This window comes from Nelusetta ayraudi, unplaced genomic scaffold (assembly GCF_046127955.1).
Source record: "Nelusetta ayraudi isolate G7.1 ecotype Tasmania unplaced genomic scaffold, CSIRO-AGI_Nayr_v1 ptg000122l, whole genome shotgun sequence".
NCBI classification, from domain to species: Eukaryota; Metazoa; Chordata; class Actinopteri; order Tetraodontiformes; family Monacanthidae; genus Nelusetta; species Nelusetta ayraudi.
Window position 1 is genome coordinate 351,086 of NW_027466172.1, and position 19,391 is coordinate 370,476.

A 19,391-nucleotide genomic window follows, 5' to 3' on the forward strand; every position below is an offset into this window, starting at 1 on the left:
ACAGCAGCTGCCTAGCTACAGTGTTGCCAACTTGGCGTCTTTCTCGCTAAATCTGGCCACTTTCCAACTCCCCATGACAAATTTTTTTGTCAAAAGCGACGAGTGACAACGACTTTTTCTGGTTTTATTGGAGACTTTTCTGGTATTTTGGAGACATGAAAGCATGTCTCGTTCCTCAACCGTTCCTGTTTTCAAAGAGCAGCGGGTGCTGCCGCAAGCACCTGCCCCGTCCCAAAGTAGTCACAGGCAGTCACAACTCAAGCCGCACGCGGCAGTCGGGCAGCTGCAGTCAGGAGACTCTCAGAGAGGAGACTCTCAGAGAGGAGAGCCTCAAAACTCTGCGTCCAGGCAGTGATTTGCGCACGCCCTTCCTTACGGAGCAAGACGTAAACGTAAAGGTTTATTCATTGTCACGCTAAAATAAATCACTGCATTTGGCTCACACAGCCTCAGTCATTTACTCACCATCAATTCCAAAAATAATTTATAGTCCAACAACAATCCTCTAAAGCCCTGATGCTTATTGCCCAGGCTAAGATATTGCACTTGTGTTACCTTTTTTGGTCAGCGTTTAAAAATAAATACACTGACATGTAATTTTGTTGTTCCGTTTTGTTTGTATGTTTTTGCCATAGAGGCACAATGCTTTGGGATATTTGGTCTTTTTTGATAAGAATATCCACTAACAATAATAATATTTAATAAAATATGCACAAAAAATATTTATCATAGCATCAAAACGTATGCATCGAATCGATTTGTATCAAATCAGTCTATAATAAAAGGATATCGTGTTTTTGACTCGAATCGTAGCCTGTTTATCTAGATGCATACCGAATCGTTTATCACGGAGAGATGTGCAACCCTAAAATCCACCCAACTATCACTTCTTTAATTATTCTTCATCATTAATAAAGATTGGCCAAAAAAGGACTGTATTTCACGTTAACATCTTTTTTAATTCACAGGGTCCCTGCCATAACTACTGTGATGAGTACAGTTTTTATACTATGTTTGATGGTTGCACACCATTCTTCACGATTCTGCCCACTCTTTAACCCTTTCATGTTCCCAACACGATAAACCCTTGTGATGTGAGTCGCCCGAAGCAACCAGACACCACCCTCTGAGACCTTAACCACAAGCTGCAGATCAAAACCAGCACAGATCAAAGCCATGTTTAAACAGCTCTCTGTACAAAAACTGCTATATCCTAACACAGACGGGGGCAAAATGTTGCCACAGGACCAGGAACAGCCCTTGGACAATCGCAATCTCCCCAGCACATCTTTAAAGAAACTGCATTCCAAAACTGGGCATAGAAACTTTTTTTCTTGCATAAAACTAAATAATTTTTTTATAGCCACTCATGGAAAAATGTTTTCTTGTATCTGCTATTGACATTTTAGAAATTATGTTTTTAAATATCCAATTGTTTTAATGAAAGCCTAATATAGGGTTAACTTGAAAATGTGGAACTAACATTTGTCTTTTAGTTAAAGATATGACAGAAGCAGTGAGAAATTACTCCCAAAGGACATTTGAGACCAAAAAGTACTTCCCCACTATTACCCCCAACACAGGAAAAATAATTTAACTCTGCTTCAGTCAGTACTGCTCATTTTCCCCCATTCTCCGCTCAACTGGATGATGAGAGCTTGTGGGAATTTCACAACCGGCGTTCACTTTCCCTGCTATGATTCATTGATTTCTATTTAAAAAAAGAAATACCCCGCTGCCTTTTCCATACTGTTTTTAATGTCAGCCCCCTGCGTATTACAGGCACATCCTAACATATGCAACCCAGTTAAGGAATGCATATGGGCCACCTTACAGAGTGTTTTTTTTGTTGTTGTTTTTTGGTCTATAATTTGTGGAGTGGCAGAGGGGAGACAGCGGGATATTGATGTACCATTTTGCTGCATCCGGTTCAGCTGAATAGTATGGTCTGCCATCACGTCACCGAAGGAGCGCAGTCCTAGGCGGTACCACTTCTCAGCCGTCTTGGGTCCAACCCCAAACACACTTGTGAACAGCTGGCGGGAAATGAAGAAACGATGCAATCAAGAAGGCGCGCTCTGAAATGACGGGCCCTTCACAGAAGAATTACCGCAGCATTGAAAGATGTGAAGAGCTCGACATACTTAAAAGGTAGAAGATGCAAATGGATTTCGTGGCACTGTTTTTTTTTTTTGGAAGCTTGAGAATGAGAAAAATAAGAAATTAGACATGTTTCTACCTACTGACCTTCAGCATTTGATACCTCTCATCAGACTGCAGTCTCTCAACTTCAAACGAGCGGCCATATTGAAGTATCTCCTGCAAAACATGAAAGAATTGGGTGGGGGAAAAAACACACCAATAGTGTCAGCAGAGGAATGTTTTCCTGATCCATCAGCAATTAACAGATAACCAGGTCTCACTGCTAATTGGGAACTTTGGAAACTGGGCTTTTGTGGCATTCGTGAGCAAATCCGTTCCAATGTTGTGAACCACTTCCATTGTTTTCCTTGAAACAACTTTGGCTGTTGTTAGACTGTTTGCCGCCCTCAGCAGAGTACCGCTAATTTGCTGGTCACGAAGGCCGCATTAACTGTCTTTATTATGTGAAGCCATGAACTCAAACAATTATCTGGTTAATATTGGCCATCTTCCACTGGGAAATTGGGAAAGCTGATAGTCTTGGTAATGAGCACCTGTATTGTTTGTTTGTGGATTTTGTGCATTTTACCGCAACAGTTCTCTCTAAAATTGTGAGTTCATTGTAGGTGTCCTGACTGTGCGCATGCTGAGGTGTTTTAGAGATGCTATTTCGTTCAGTCCAGTGCCCTCTCATCAGTGAGGTAATAAGGTATGTTGTTGGAATACATACATGTTCATACTATCAAACAGCAAAGTCGTCTCAACAATTGCAGGGTTCCAAACAGGTTAACATAAGGGACACTTTCCTTTGTTCTTTATTCTACTGGGAGATCTATGGGCCAGAATTAGTAAGGGTTTGCGCGCACACTGACCTACCGAGCAAGCGTCATGAGGGTTGTTTCTGCAATTTAGTGGTTTGCCGAAAATGAACAAGCAGATTCAAGCGTTTCTGACAGAACAAGCAAAATATCGGGCAGAGAGAATGATTATTTAGTGCACGCAATGTGTTTTAACAAAGCTGAAACTGATTTTAGTTGGAATGGTGATAACTTCAGACGGACGGCGCATGCATTTGGACATCTTCGAGTTAAAGCCGGAGAGTCCGGGCGGAGACATGCAGAGGGACCATCAATGTATCGGTAGGAGGATGCTGAGGTTGGAAGTGCCTGGCAGAAGGCTTGGAGAAAGACCAAAGAGGAGCTTTATGGATGTAGTCAAAGAGGACATAAGGTTAGTTGGGTGAAGAAACGAGGATGTGGAGGACATGGTTATACAGAGGCAGATGATTGGCCGTGGCCACCACTGAAGGGATCAGCTAAAAGAAAAGAGAAAGAAATGTATTCTTGTCTCACTGAAACTTGGATAACATTAAATATATTACACTGCCAGTGGCAGATATCATGTAAAAAAAAAAAAAAAAAAGAATAATATAATTGAAATTAAATAAATAAAATATTTTCTGCGTAATGTTGTATATCTTTACAACGAGATAAGCAACAGGGCTGGTGAAAGGGATTCCATTTCAAAAGATTTTTGAATTTTAAAAGGAAAAATTGACAAAATCCTCTAAAACAAAATAACAGCAGCAAACTATGGAGGAAAAACATCCTTTTTTTGTTCTTTTTCTTTCATGCTGAACCGTCGTTCCCTTTTAAAGTTGTGCATGTCGGAGTGACATTTAGTTTCAATAAGCCAGTGAACCCAGGATCCACAGTGAGAGTGCAGAGCAGTTTGAAGCAGCCTTCACTGCTCAGCGATGCATCCACCTCTGCTTTACAACCCTGGAGCTAAGGCCAACCTCAAACGCAAGGATATGGCTCCATGGGGGAGGGAGATACGCACACACACACACACACACAAAGATACTCACTATGCATGCCTGACTGTGCCCCAGTGCGCCTAGATTTTTATGTCAGTAGGTTTAAATCTCCTCTCCACTTTGGATGCTCAGCGAGCAGCATGGGGTTCAGTCGTAACTGACAGAGCGTCACTCCGATGTTCACAGGCATATCAAGCGTTTTGTTTTTTACTCTGTTCGGTTTTTCACGTCATGTTTTTTTTTTTCTTATTATTCTGTCATGTCATTTTCTTGTTTTGTGCCTTGATCTCTCTTTAAAGAGAAGATGGTGTAAAGAAAAGAAAAGTAAAGAGAAAAAAAAAAAAGAAGAAAGCACCGGTGGTGGTGTGTCTCAATCGTGAAGGGGCTACTGGCAGAGGTCACTCCTGTGGCAGTCTAATTCAGTCTCCTTGGACACTGTTTTTTTTTGTTGTTGTTGTTGTTTAATGAAAGCCCCTCGGCATTGACAGGTTTGACAGGTTTCCAAAGTTGCTCTGACACCCAGCCAGCGTGTATGCTGGGCTTAATGTGTCGGAGGGGTGGACCGAAGAGCTCACCTTGCTCTCCGAGCAGGGACCCCGTCATCTTCCCGAGTAAACATTCCTTGACACTTCCTGACAACGTGCCGCCATGTCTGCGACCACAGGTGAGAGGATGATTGCGGAGTTACGCGCAACAACGACCCTCCCTTCCAGACGACACCTGTCAGAGCGTCTGCCCGTGTGTATCTACGGCTTCTAAAAGTCTCTCTGACATGAAGCCGAAAGGCCGAACTCCACGTCGATCACACGTGAAGGGGGTTTTGTGAGACGTGGCTCCAGATCGATGCCGCCTCCGGGTAGCACATTTGTGCAGATTATTTTTGTTAGGAGAGGGCGATTGACAAACACTCAGCTCAACAAAACACACTCGAAAGACACACATTCACACAACTTCAAGGACCTGAGATCATGTTTCACTCTTCCAGAGTTCCACATGTGCTCACTTTGCGATTGTTCACTATTTTTTTCCTTTTCGGTGGTCCATCGTGTGATTAAAGCGAAGCTGAAATCTACAGGGTTTTTTTTTTAAAGTCGCGGTTTTGGTGCTCAGCCCTTTCCTCTTGAGTTTTTTTCTCTTGCAGGGGATTTGTTAAATATGTTCATTATTCACAGTAAGCAAATGTGTGACTGCGTAAATGACGACTGATGGTAGTGACCATTAGATCACGATGAGGACGGCAGATGACTGCCAGACATCAGTCATGACTAGATTTTTTATTTTAAAGGTGCTACGGACCATGCCACTTTACCACTAGATGTCGTAGTTGTGCCAAAACAAACCCAACGTTGAGTGCATCCACAGTGACCTCTGGTGTAGCTCTGGTGCAACAATAAGCCTCCGTTGAGCAGAGACGGATAGAACCGATAAGTGTTCTATCATATATTCCTGCACTCTAAATTACACGGGTGTTACTAAGATGTGCTGCTGTTTTTTTTTTTTTTTTCTGGGTTGGTTTTGTTGTTTTCTTCTGCTTTTTTGATGTTGACAACGCACCAGGGAGTATTGCCTGACTTTACAGCTGATTGCATAGATTCCGACACTATCAAATGGATATAAAGGGAGCTTATTGACATTACATAACTTATGCTAACACGACTGAAAAACAAACTTTGAAACATTTCTGTAAACTTTAATGAATTGTATTACCTTACACATCCATTATGGGTGGATTACTGTCACTCTTTGGTGTTTGTTCTTTCAAAGTTGTTAAGTGTAACCTTCATTTAGAATGTCACCATATACATTTTGGTTTCAAATTTCACAAACACACATATCAAATTCGCTAAAAGTTGTTATTCCTTTCAATTCTGAAAGGAATCAAAAGCCCGGACGAGCATTACAAAAAAAAAACCCCAGAGGCCTGAAAGTTGGATGCTGATAGAGGTAATGCATCGTCATCAACAGTGCATTATTTATCATTTGCGCTCACTTCATGTTCAAAAAATGTCAGTGTCGGCTTTTTCCAAACTTTGCTCTCCAGCAACGTTGTCAGAAACTTGTGCATAAGTGCCTGCACTTATTTTGGTTCAGCAGCCCAAACTAGGCTTTTTTTTTTTTTTTTTTTGATGACTGCATGCAATTCCTGGCAAATGTTCAACGACTGACAGTTTCAGGGTTTGTTATTTTTGTTCCCCCACCTCCCCCCAGGCCTTACATCCATGACTGCCTTGGCATGGTCCCCCAGACACGGCAGGCTGAGAGTGGCCTCCAGGCATCGCACCGGCCAGGTGAGACTCTTCAGCATGGACGCGGCTCTCCTGAAGCCCAGGCAGCGACCCTCCATCTGATTGAACTCGCAGCGCTCCGCGAGCACCTCGAAGGCGTCCTGGAAGAGACAGTGGAGGTATGAATACGGATATTACCTGCGAGACGTTGAGCGTTATCGGGCAGGCCCCCCGCGACATGACTCGCGACTTCTTTAAACAGGGCAGAGGCGATTCAGCCGAGGAGGGGCAGCACAACTGCAACATGTCAGGTGTTCATTTACATGTCAGATGCAACGACCCGTGCAGGAAACCAGAACTCCCTGCCGCTTCCTCCTAGCTCCTTTACCGCTCCTCCCTGCCCGTGTCCCTGTCACTTTACAGTAGGACATGCAGCATTTTTCTTCCGGGTGACTGGACAGAGACAGTGAAGGCTTGAGAACACTAGGAACTTCCTTTTGTTGGGAGGGAAAAAAATGCTTACAACAGGCTGCCACAGAATGAGGAATGGGGCTTCAGTTGTGGAACGAAAGAGTCTAGAAGGGACCCTGCAAAGGGTTCACTGCAAAATTAGTCCCGTAAATTTGCATTCAAAACCGCCACTGTAAATGGAATGACTGTGGAGATGTATGAGATTTTTTTTTTTTTATGCAAAATCTGAGAATCCTTTATGAGAAATGGCCAGTATGTCATATGCAGCTCTAAATGAAACTTCAATGTCTTTCAGCTTGTTGTTGAGAGTACCACTGACCATTTTGGTTCTTCAACAGTGTTTATGAGTGCAAGCTTTTCCCTGCAAGTAGAGATGAAGATGCAGATTCCAATGAATAGTGCAATCTCTTAATGATATTGCTAATGACTGGCCGACAGAGGTAGTGCAGCATTTTGCGAGAGAGCAGCTAATCATTGTTGCTGTGCTTTCTTGCAGGAAAAAGTCTCTCACAATCAAAAAAAACCTGAGCTTTGATCAGTGCGTGACAAGACACTCGTGTTGTTTTTTTCCGATGCGGCGCCAGCGAGTGAAGCGTGACGAAGCGATGTCAGCGTGACACTCTCTAACATCAGCCCCGCAGCTGAACATTCGGTATCACGTTCACCTGGGCCACCTGGCAAGTGGAACCGAGTGGAAGAAAACACGTCTCGTCATCGTCATCATGTGCATCGCCTCTTGGGGTTTTAATGAACGGGTAGTATTTTTACATGGGCAACAGAAAAGGGAGAGAAGAATAAATATGAACTCAAATAGCTTTTGAAAAACCTTTTGGTGTAGGCAGGCCGATCGAGAGGAGGGCAGAATTGTGCCTCATCAAAGGCACATAGAACTCCGATGGGCAATACCTTTCTGAAAATCTTTCTCCAAAATAAGTTGTGGATTCTCACCAAAAAGGCATTTAGTACAGTGGGCCTATAAATAAGTAAAGAAGAAGAAGAAGAACTTCCTCAGCAAAGGGAATCTGACAGTACATGCATAGGTTTCCTGATCCAATTATTTCACTGAAGCGCATAATGTTAGGCCTCAAGCGCGCAAGCACCAAAAATCTTCCAAGAACTCGCCCTGCCAAAACTCCTACACATCTTGTGTCATTGTGCACATAATGAAATGTGACAATTGCATTGTTTTTGTTTTGTTTCGTTTTTTTGTTGTTGTTTTTTTCAGTTGGATGTGCTACTGTCACGTAGTTACCCTCAAAATAATACAGCCAGTTTTATTGGCTTAATGGAAGAACCTACACAAATAGTTTTGGCTGTCTGATCATTTTTTTATAAGGAAAATAGAACAACAATGGAGGAAAAAAGGTTTCAAGCTATTTAAAAAGATTAAAAATGCACATTGTAAAAGACGATCAGTTAATTTACCCACTACCTTAAAAAGACCTTACCCAAAAGCAACAATGAGTTCATAGATATTTCATATAATTTCTGGCTTTTTTTATTTCCAAATCGGGGCTGTCAACGGAAAAAGGCAATTATTATTCAAATAACGCCACGAGCTTTCAGTTTCTCCTGGGAGGCATTCATCGCCTTGCCCTCTTTTCTTCACACGGAAAGTGACAAAAAGGAAAAGAAAGCTTGACAGAGAAGATAAAACCCCACAGGTGCTCTGAGCTGAACATACCTGGACAAGCACGCTGTCAATATTACACAAACGTTCTTTTTTTTTAACTCTTTCACAGGGTCTAGTGGAAGTGTGGGGAAGTGGGGCCTCTGACGGTGCCATTCTGTTGGCGTGATCATTATTATTATTATTATTATTATTATTATTATTATTATTATTATTATTATTATTATTATATTGTGACGTTGACATAAAGCAACAACAAATGTTCGCTAAATTTTATTGTGAAACATTTGCAAGTGCTGAACGTGCTCCTTTTATATGCAGCTTAAACCTTAAATCCCAAAAAAGTTTGGCAGATAAAAATAATAGCACGGTTGCTTTTCTATTTATAAAGCGAAAAAAAAAAAGTTTTACACAACATGACAGTGCTACAATCTTGAGGGGAATAACGTTACGACGTTCAACATTAGACAAATTGCAAATGTTGTTGTTAGCAACAACATCAATAGGTACTGAGGGCATGAAACACATCACATTGTTGCAAAGTAATAGAATGCTGCGCTCGGAAAACAAGATCATCGAGCGGAATCGTTACGCGAGCGTGCAAACGAAATATAAAAAAAAAGAAAAAAAAAGAAACCGAGCCAGTGGGCACCGATTCCAAAACAACAAAACAATTGGTTCTCAAGTCCCGTCCCTGGTTCTAGGAAAGACCATGATAGAAATAGACGGCAGCGAAAGACCACACAATACAAAACACCAACGTCTGAAACACAAATACTAAATTAGCTTGTTTTCACACTCAAAAATCTATTAGGAACGAATGGCAATTGGGATTGATCGGATTTGCAACATTGAGCTTGCTTCCACACTGCCACACTGCCGGGGTGCTGCTTTAAGAACCTTCTGAGGGAGAAGACAAGAATAGAGGAAATAAAGTGGGGCAAAGATGAAAACATTGTTCTTACTCGTGTCTACCGGCAGTAGGGGGGGACTTTTAATCTGATCTGTTTCTATAAAAGCGTTCACCTTGCTCAAATCCAGGTTTAACTGCTTCTTCTGGTTTTTATTTTGGTTGCGTTACCTACAATGCCCTGCAACATAGACTGCTTCCCGTATCAGGTGACTTGACCTCCGTTTTTTGGCAGACAAAATTTGGCCTCCTTGACTTGCATCGGTTGTATCACGCGTTTCACACCGTTTCTAAAGGGACTTCAGGAGTTCAGTCACAAAGAGCCGGTGTGAACACACCCAGAAGCTGTAAGACTCTGCAGCCGAGACCGATCCTGGCGGCATGACCGCGGTGGCCAGAGTTTCAGACAGACCGCCACATTTAGACCTTGTCCGCCGCCAAGCCCAGAGCCGAGGTCAGTCCACCAGCCAGCAGTGATGTGTGGACATGTAGCTTCAGGTCACTGAGCAGCAGACTCCATCTCAGCTCACCCAGGAGACGCACTGACCCGTTTACAGGAAAACATGGCAATAGCGCGGCTCTTTATACCATCCACCCAACCCCCCCACCACCACACACACGCACACGTGTACATTCTCACAGACACACAGATGTAGCTAGGTCCCTCTTCACAGGATGCTACATGAGAGTCGTCCAACAAGGGGCCTGGTGCTGTTAGAGGGCAGCATGAGTTAGAAGTACACGCTGATTTGTCATGTCTAGGCGCTTGGTTAAATTAAAAACATGTTTATCACCGCACAGAATCTCTTGAGGTCACCTGCTGAACTGATCTTACATTATGCTAACTCTCGCGTGCTGCTACCAGTCTCATTGTTTTTAACTTACGAGCGAGCTACGGGTGGCAATGAGAACTGATAGGAATTAAGCAATTTCACTCCCTCCATCGGTACTGCTTACTGATCCCATTCCCTATTGATTCTCTTATTGATTCACAGGGTGAGGGAAGAACAGTACAAATGGGTTTGTTTGTGTTCAATGAGAAGAACGGGAACGACTAAAAGTCAAATCTAAACGATGAAAACAAAAATTGAGAAAAAAATGAATAAATCTGAGGCCATCCCATTAAGTACTAGACACCAATGACACGTGAAAAGCACGACTGTTAGTCATTATAATGTACGAACAAGTCGTTCTGCTCCATTGAAAATTTCATCATGTACTTATCTGAAGTGGGCGATTGTTGTTTTGAATTAACAATGGGACAGGATGAGTATGTGCTTGACCCTGCTTGTGTATAAAATATCATGGGGGTCGGGTCGGGGTTGATATATGACACACCGTCTGGACCAGTTACACACAGGTATGTAGACAACAAGGATATCTTTTATTAGTCCTGATATAGAACACTTGTGTTTTGAACTTCTTTTAGTAAAACAACACTTGTCAGCTTTTCGACAAAAGATTTCAGGCACCCTTGAAATTTTACTCAGTTGTCTTTCAATATTTGCCAGATAATTTTGTGTGTGTGCGTTTGGCTGCATCAGTGGCACACAAACCGGTCTCAATTACGTTGTTTGTTTGTTGATAATGGGACTAAGAAAGCTACGTTTTGTAGGTCTTGTACTCTTGCATTGTTTTGCGACGCACGTCATCAAGTTGTGAACTGGACGAGCAGCTTGAAATAAATCGCAACTGGAGGCTAAAGACTGATTCTTAGCGCAGCACAGGTACGTAAGGCGTCCAAAAACGTTTTGTCCACCACCGCATACTACTGTATCGTGTTTTTGTTTTTTGTTTTTGTTTTTTTAACTGACTTCCAGCAGTTTGTAAGAGCCAATAAAGATTAATGTCGATGTTTTCCACTGGAGAGCATGAAAAGCTTTGGCTCCCGCCCAGAGAGCTCTGTCTACTTTATAAATGTGTCCTCTCGCCTACGCAGAAAGTATGAATCGTCACTGTGACATTGCCAGTGTTTTGCCAGCAGCCCGACATGCTTTACACAAGAGGCCGGGGATTATTGCCGCCGGAAGTCAAACGAGTGTATTTGCCAAAGTGCCTTCCCTTCCTGTTCACGGTCACCCAACTGCATGTAGTCGGCGCTGCGGGCTGGACAATCAACCAAAGTTGTTTTTGGTTTTTTTGTATTTTCTTTTTTTTTTTATATATATATATATATATATATATAGTTATCTAATTAATAATGATTTGAGGCTGGTAGGGGGGGACTTGGCCGTGCGTAGACATTGATATAAAGCAACGATTTACCCCCCACCACCATGTATCCTGGACATGCCTGCGAGTCGTGTCTGCCTCTGCGTGTGCGCGGAGAGGCACCACGGATGCAGGTCACCCATCCTGTTGAGAGGCATTTCAGCACGATTAACGGCATCCAGACGCATTTTGATTCATCACTGATGACCGCTTATCTGGGGTTTTAATGCTAACTTATTTTAATGAGTTTCTCTCTCTCTCTCTCTCTCTCTCCCTCCCTCTCTCTCACATTAAGTAGGGCCGTAAAACGTTTGTCAAGGGAAATGTTTACAAGGGGTAAAAATCAAAGGGCCTTTTAACATTAAATTGAAAGTGTTAATCAGATTCAGACACCTTTCATGGACAAGAAAACACAAGGTAACACTCTCTATAAAGGTCTGTTGTATAATGCATTATTATGCATTTCTGATACTTTACAAAAAATGTTCTAAATGCTCATAGTCACACAAGACAACATTTAACAAGGTCCAATTTGGTTTACGTTGAAGTGGTGACTGATGTAATCTGATGTAATGCGATCATCTGATCACTCACAATGTTTTATACATCCACAGCAATGGGTTGTTTTCTATTATGGAATTTTAGCTTTGATATCTGGCCATGTTTTCCAGCATGTCAGATTGTTTTTATGGCCGATGGCTATAATGTGATACACAACCCATGACTTCAAATTCCTCCACAAGGCACCGCCGGGCTTACAAACTTGTCATATCCGCCGGTGTGAATGCATTACAATGCCTTGTGAGTGTGTACACAATGCACTGCAAGCCAGCCAAACCTTAAACTCTGCCCTGCCAACCTTTGAAAGTCGGAAGGGTTAACGTCACAGGGCGGCGGAGGGAGTCGGTGCGAACGCACTTGAGCCTCAGCGCTCCCCCGTACTCGCCGTCCGTCTCCTCATCCACGCTGTCCATCCACACGCTGGGTAGTTGGGGAATGAAAATCGGGAACTTTATCTCTTTTTCAGTTCCCCCTCCTGTTTTATCTTGCACTTCCTGCACTTGTCACTTTGGCAAACCCCGCGTCCTTGAGTGGGGGATATCGCATGTCAGCGGGTGTGCGCATAGGTATGTGTGTCTGCCTATCACTCAAAAACATGCGAAAATAAGTAAAGAAAGAAAGAAAGAAATAACTAAATATAAGAACACCAGTGTAGCGTGTCAATCAGCCGAGACCCACAATTGTTTTTGTGTCGGTGGATGCCAGGCTTAGGGTGAAATTATGACAGCAGAAGATTCGCGGCTAAGCGGATAAAGAAAAAGAGTTTTGTGCAGGTTTTGCGTTCGTGCGCGTGTGTGTGTGTGTGTGTGTGTGTGTGTGTGTGTGTGTGTGTGGTGTGTGTACGCTCAAAAGACGAGGCGGATTTTCCGGGCGCAGTCAACTCGAGACAGCGGGAGCGGGGGAAGTGCGCGGTGTGAATAGGAATGGGCGTTGGGCATTTGAAGGAGGGCAGAGAGGAGTGCTCCGGGAGGGAAGGAGTGCGAGGCAGCGATGGTGAGACAAGACAGAGGAGGCAGGGATGAATAAATCAATAGCGCATCGCCCCGGAAAGAAGCCGGCCCTCTCGCCGCCGCCGCCGCCGCCTGCGTGTGATTGACGGCTCGCCGGGGTGCCGCTGCCGGGATGATGCTCATCCTCTGCTTCCCCTGCCCGATCCGGACGCCACTCTGCCGCCGCCTCCTGCTTCCTCTCGTCCTTCCCGCGCATGGGCGCCCCTCCCTGCGGCGCTTCCGCACCGTCGGTTAATAGATCCCACCACGCAAAATGCAAAAGCAGATGCGGATTGGATGTTCAAATTAACCTTATGCCTCGTGCTTGATGAAGCGGACGGTTGCGGTGACCTTAAAAAGAAGAATTTGCAAAGGTCAAGAATGAAATCTTTCATGGTGGATGCATGCGTTCTTAAATAAAAAAAACAACAAAAAAAACATACTTGCATTAATGTGACATGGATATTTTGAGTTGTGTTTTGTTGTTTCTTTTACTCTTCACCCTCTGAAAAACCAATGCTGTTTTATTTAAGCAGCACTGCACAAAACTAACACCAGGGGCGTCTAACTTCTACTTGGGTTTATTCGTTAAAGAGCAACAGCAACATAATTCCGAGTTAATCTGGCAGTTATGATTATGTACCAGCTACTTTTATTCAAGCTTTTTTGTCATTGCTTCTCTCGTACGCACTCTACCGTGGAGGTCAACGCAACATAAATCGCGGGATTCGTAATAATATAGCAAATATGAATATTTCATGTGAAAACAGATCACAGTGGTGAAGTTGTGACGGTTCAGACAAAGTGGAAGCATGTCTAGCTGTTGTCTTGCAATCTTTCAAGAAAGAAAGAAAAAAAGATCTGTCTCTGCTGTCTTCAAGTTCTTACCCTCTTCTCTTGGAGGGAAAGAAAACCAATTTTTTAGGATTTCTGCAAATAATTCATTTGAACTGCTGCAGTGATTTTTGAGTAACTCCAACTTGCATTGACAACGCATAGAATTCAACTCATACGCAAGGGAAATGTCTTAAAAAAGTCACGTTAGAGTATGCATAAAGCCCTGGGCGTAGTTCTAAAAAGTTGTCTTGTGACATACATTCTGAAAATATAGAACTTTTTAAATAGGATAAACTCATAGGAGCAGTATGAAATGAAAAAATAAGTATGTATGCTGTATATAACTTATTGAAAAATAAGTAACATTCTGATTTTTACTCATGTTGATCGGAATGGGGTGTTTTTGTTGTGTTATGCAGCCCTTTCAACAATATGTTTTTCTCATTTTTTGCAAGTATGTATTTATTTATTTATTTTTTGACAAGTGCTGTTCGTCTTTGGACAACGCTGCTTTCAGACGTGTCTTCCTGCCACCGCCCGTCACTCTGATGCCAGAAACCGACATGCAATCCACTGGTAAACGGGGATGAACATTTCCGGCTTCGCTTATTGACAAATTGAATGAAGGGAGCAGCAGCGAGAGCCGCGTTTGGCCGCAGTCCAGACACCGCAGACGCAGGCAGGTGAGAGAGCAGAGCCGGCTTGACTCCGAGGTCGATTCAACGACTGATCTCAGCGTTAGCTGCGCCGAATCTGCGATGAGAAGTTGATTTATGAATGCAAAAATGACCCCAGCTCGTTAGCAAATGCCTGATCATTTTGGGAAAATGTGAGTATATTGTATACGTGCATCATTACTGCAGATTGCAAATCAAGGATGCGGCAGGACAGATCAAGGAGCCTTACCGCTATGGATCAATAGCTCGCCTCCTTCTTGTTAGCGCTGCATTATGCACCGCAGCATCCAGAGGATCGGATCCTGTGTCTGCAGGTTCTGTTGCCGTCTGCCTCAGCGGCAACTCGGGTTGCAGTCGAGCGGCCAGAAATGGTGGTGTGTTAACAATTTAAATAATTAGCATTGCGCTGCCACTGTAGAGTTTTTCTCTTTTACTTTTTTGTAGCATTACCCAAGATGAAAAAGAGAACCTATAGAAAACAGGCACATCATCATTCTTTTTAAATGCATATAAGGGCCATAAATATGGGTCTGATTGTGCTGTTGATGGTGTGGAAAGAGGTGCGGCAGGATGGGTGGGGGCTCATCTCTACATATTTGCGCATGTGTAGAAATGTGCACGCTCATTCCCACTCACCTCGCGCCATGGGGTGGGGGAGGGGAGGGTGAATTTCGGCACGCACGTGCACACAAACTATTTAAATTTAATTTCACTAGAAGGTTTAACACAAATAAAAGGTCCTCCATAAAAATAGCCTCGCAGGCCCCCGGTAAGCTGCTCTTCATACAACTCTCAGCTCATCGCAGGGGCTTCTCACTCCCACGCAAAGACACGTGTGTCACAGTGCGGCGATGGTTTGCATGGTCGCCATCCGATTTCGTATTCCCTCCCTAAAATGTGGCTTCGAGTCAAAATGAGACACCGTTGGAAAGGATGAGTCTTCACGCACACTCATACCCAAAGGACTCATCTGGATTTTCTACAGCGGGCTGCGCGTGAATGAAACTGACTAACTAGTTGATGAGTGCTGTTTCTACCAGCAGCGTTTCCCAGTTCTCGGTTCCCAGATGTTTTGGGAAAGGTGGCAGTTTCAAAAGGCGTTTTCTAGTGTTGCTTTATATTTTAGTTTCATCCATCCATCTTCTATACCCGCTTATTCCTGTTCAGGGTCACGGGGGTCTGCTGGAGCCTATCCCAGCTGTCTTAGCAGCGAAGGCAGGGTGACACCCTGGACAAGTCGCCAGTTCATCACAGGGCCACATAGAGACAGACAACCATTCACACTCACATGCACACCTACGGACAATTTAGAGTGTTCAATTGACCTCACATGCATGTTTTTGGACTGTGGGAGGAAGCCGGAGAACCCGGAGAGAACCCACGCAGACACAGGGAGAACATGCAAACTCCACACAGAAAGGGCCCAGGCCCGGTCCCCAGAATCGAACCCACGACCTTCTTGCTGTGAGGCGGCAGCGCTAACCACTGCGCCACCGTGTCGCCGTATTTTAATTTTTACTGGGTAATTTTTATGGCATTGTCAATCCCCACACACACACTGCCTGAGTGAGTTCCCTCCTGTTTCCTCTCACTTTGCAAGTCAGACTAACTTGCAACTAACTGTCAACGTGAGTGAGAGCAGGCGGTTGCTTGTCTCAGTGGTAAATTGTCCAGGATGTAACCCCGCCTCCCAGTCAGAGCAGCTGGGATAGGCTACAGAGCCTCTGCCAGCCACCTTCAGAGCAGGAGAAGCAAAATTTCCTTGCAGTGTTTTTACCTTCAACCCATTTCCCTTTTTCAGTCCGCACTCTAAATGCAACATAACCCCCTCCTCTTCGTCCCCCATTTTATCTCATGCTCATCCAAACTAGCTGCCACTTCCTCATCCTGTGTGTGTAAACCGTGGGCCTCGCCTCGCCTCGCCTCGTGCCTCGCTCCCGCACCTGCCAACAGATGGCAGAAGGACACATCCATTGTGGCTTGTGAGAGGTGCCAGGGAGACCGTGGCGCGGTTTGCAGAATAATGTTTCCCCCGCATTCCAAATTAGAGCAGAACAGAATTTGGCAGAAAAAAATATTGCTGAAGATCAGTTGCCTCAGGTGGGCAAAAGAGCACTGGTGTGGAAAAAAAAAATAGATTTTTTTTTTTATCTCCCGTTTTTTTATGTTTTTATTATTCACACTTACTGTGAAAATCTTGTTGTAGTTGTCGATAGTGGTCCGTCTCTTACAGGCGTACTGGGAGACAGCAGTCAAAGCAGCTGGTTCTCCACCAGAGTCTTCCTCGGCCAGGCTATCCTGCGCACAAAACATAATATAGACACAAAGTTATTTACGCGTCTTGCTCTCCCGCCTCGCGCATATCGTTGACCGCCTAAAATTTATAACCACATGTGAGGCGATTTACCAATGAGCACGGAGCGAGGAGGTCAAATTGAATTAGGTAAAAAAATAAATAAAAAAATAAATAAATAAAAAAATGCAGCCATTTGCCTCGGAGACGATATTTTTATGACCGCGTCTCTCCAGGGCAACAGGCTAATGACATTCATCTCACAGTCTGCCGGCATCCAAATCCATTACGCCACCTAACCCGTGGCATTGCAAATCTGCTTGCCATCATCCAATTTGCCTCCTGTAAATTGCCTTTTCATTCCGCTGAAGAAACGGTTCCCCCGCCCGTTTGGAATATATGTGTCAAAAGGATTACCGATGTAATATTAATATTCTCGCACACAATTAAACGCCACAAAAGGGAACATTGTGTCCATAAAATTGCCCGTGCATTTGAACGGCGGGAGTGTTCAAAGAGGGTTGGGTCGCGGAAAGACTGTCACGGCACATTGTTGACTGGGACAGATGCTGCAGGAGCAGGCAAGGGGCGCCTCAAAAAATGATAATGAAAATACCGTAGCTGGAGCCTCTCACACGGCTGTGCTGCATCAATCAGTGGAGGATTAAAAAAAAAAAAAAAAAACTTCATCATTTATTCTCAGCCAGAAGCATTTCCTGATCTCAGCAGAAAAAAAAATGAAAAACTGAATCGCTTTGAATATTTTTTTTTCACAGCACAATTTTTCTGCCAATCAAAAGTAAAACAGTCTCGGAAACTCCCTGAGTGCTTCCTCTAAATACAACAGGAGGGGGGTTTCGCTGTCTTTTTTTTTTTTTTATCGCCACAGTTGCAGTTGGTTTAATCCAGTATGGGATTGTGGGTCTGCGGAGACGAGCGTGTGTGCATCATCATGTGGGGAATACTTTCTCCATCTGGGCTCTGTCATTATACAGGCCCATAACTCTGTGGAACTTAAATCTCTCAGACTGATCTCGGCGATAGAATATCCCCACCTGGCCTTCTTTCTTCCAAGTGTCCTCCCCTACATTTGCTTTGAGCGGACGGATATGTGTGGATATATTTAATTATTATTTCCATCCCATGGCATTATGATCGAAGTATACCTTCTATTGTTAAGGCCCTCTGGCAGCATTTACACTGGATGCATTGCAAATAATGGGTGTCTCCGTGTAAACGGCACCTATGCTTGGTAGCACATAGCTGTGTGAACAACTGTTCTCTTTGATAAAAAAAAATAATAATAATAAATCAACAAAACATCACACTGGGAACTCGTCTTACTGATGAACACTTTCAATCAATCCTGAGGATTTCCTCAGCTCAGAGCCTGACCCCAAACATTGATGAACTTGTACACAAGATAAGACACCATGTATCTGGCTCAAACAAGTGAGCGTCATACAGCAGCAGACTGACCCATTTTCAGTTCTTAATTTAGTTTCATTTTTGAATTTCTTGCTCCTACAGACCATTTGATTTTACTTTGAAGGAAATTGTCTTTTGGTTGTTGTTGTTTGCTTGTAGATATCTTATCAGTTGAATGAACACTGGAAAGGTTGCAGAGATGGAGCCATAAGAAATGCAACTGATTTTATTTATTTTCGACATTTATAAAAGCAGTGATTGGTGAGGATCACAAAGCAGCAAGCTGATTTTGATGCAGCTTTAATGCAGTTTCATTTTTGCTCTTTTTTCTCTTGCTATTGAAAGGACAGATTTGATTTTTCTTTGAAGAGGAGAAGTTTGTCAGTTAAAAAATGTTTACACTTGAAATTATTGATTTCAAAAATTCAAGCACCCTTTTTTTAGTCACCGAAGACACATTTGACTTGTTACTTACTACTTACTGTTACTTACTTTCACTTTGGGCTTACTTTGTTAAAACTGGGACATACCTCCCAGACACTTTGAATATCACTTATTCACTTTTCTGGCTGCCTTATGTAACCCAACATTACCCCTGCAGAATACCTCACCCTCTCCAAATCACAACTCTTCGTATTTCCAATTTCCTCCTTCTTTTGCACCTTGCCTGCCTCTCCACACAGAAAGGCTAAACAGCTTTTTTTTATGAGTCAGGAGACATTAGCATTATAAACACAAATATTTAATTTCAGTGGGTTTAATACCTAAAATTCCACAGCGGTTGGCTGTGGAACATTTATGGTAGCAAAACACACACTGCCGCTTCTTGACTATCAAGGAAAGCCACGGGCGAACACACCCAAGAAAGGAGCGTGCTTAGGGAATATTTTTCCCCTGGTGTGCGTTAAGGCCTAAAATAGACTCATGTCTAAATGAAAAACAAACGGCTGGGTGAACGGCACACATGAATGCTGATGTTCTGTCGGTTTCACCAATCACCAACCCTAACTTTAACCCTTTGAGTATGAACATGCCTTGGGGTACTGCACACGCGCACAGCACTTTTTAATAGGTGGGGGAAAACTGACGGTACTCCGGCACTGTGCGTCGCCTCGATGGTCCCTCACAGGTAAAATCAAAGACTGATATAAAGCTTGATCAGTGTCATCATGACTTCAGCCACTGGTTTGCGAATACC

The 19,391-nt window shown here is 43.5% G+C and overlaps 1 protein-coding gene across 7 annotated transcripts in view; it reads right to left on the reverse strand.

The window, feature by feature from the left end:
* The window catches only part of dntt (deoxynucleotidyltransferase, terminal), a 100,385-nt gene that overhangs the window by 62,707 nt on the left and 18,287 nt on the right, over positions 1-19,391 (reverse strand). For all 7 annotated transcript variants that reach the window (XM_076050104.1, XM_076050099.1, XM_076050098.1 and 4 more), the window contains exons 3-6: positions 16,660-16,770; positions 6,177-6,347; positions 2,248-2,319; positions 1,913-2,036 (exon numbers count right to left, since the gene is read on the reverse strand). In XM_076050104.1, coding sequence (XP_075906219.1) covers positions 1,913-2,036; positions 2,248-2,319; positions 6,177-6,347; positions 16,660-16,770 — 478 coding nt within the window. The remainder of the gene's footprint in view (positions 1-1,912; positions 2,037-2,247; positions 2,320-6,176; positions 6,348-16,659; positions 16,771-19,391) is intronic.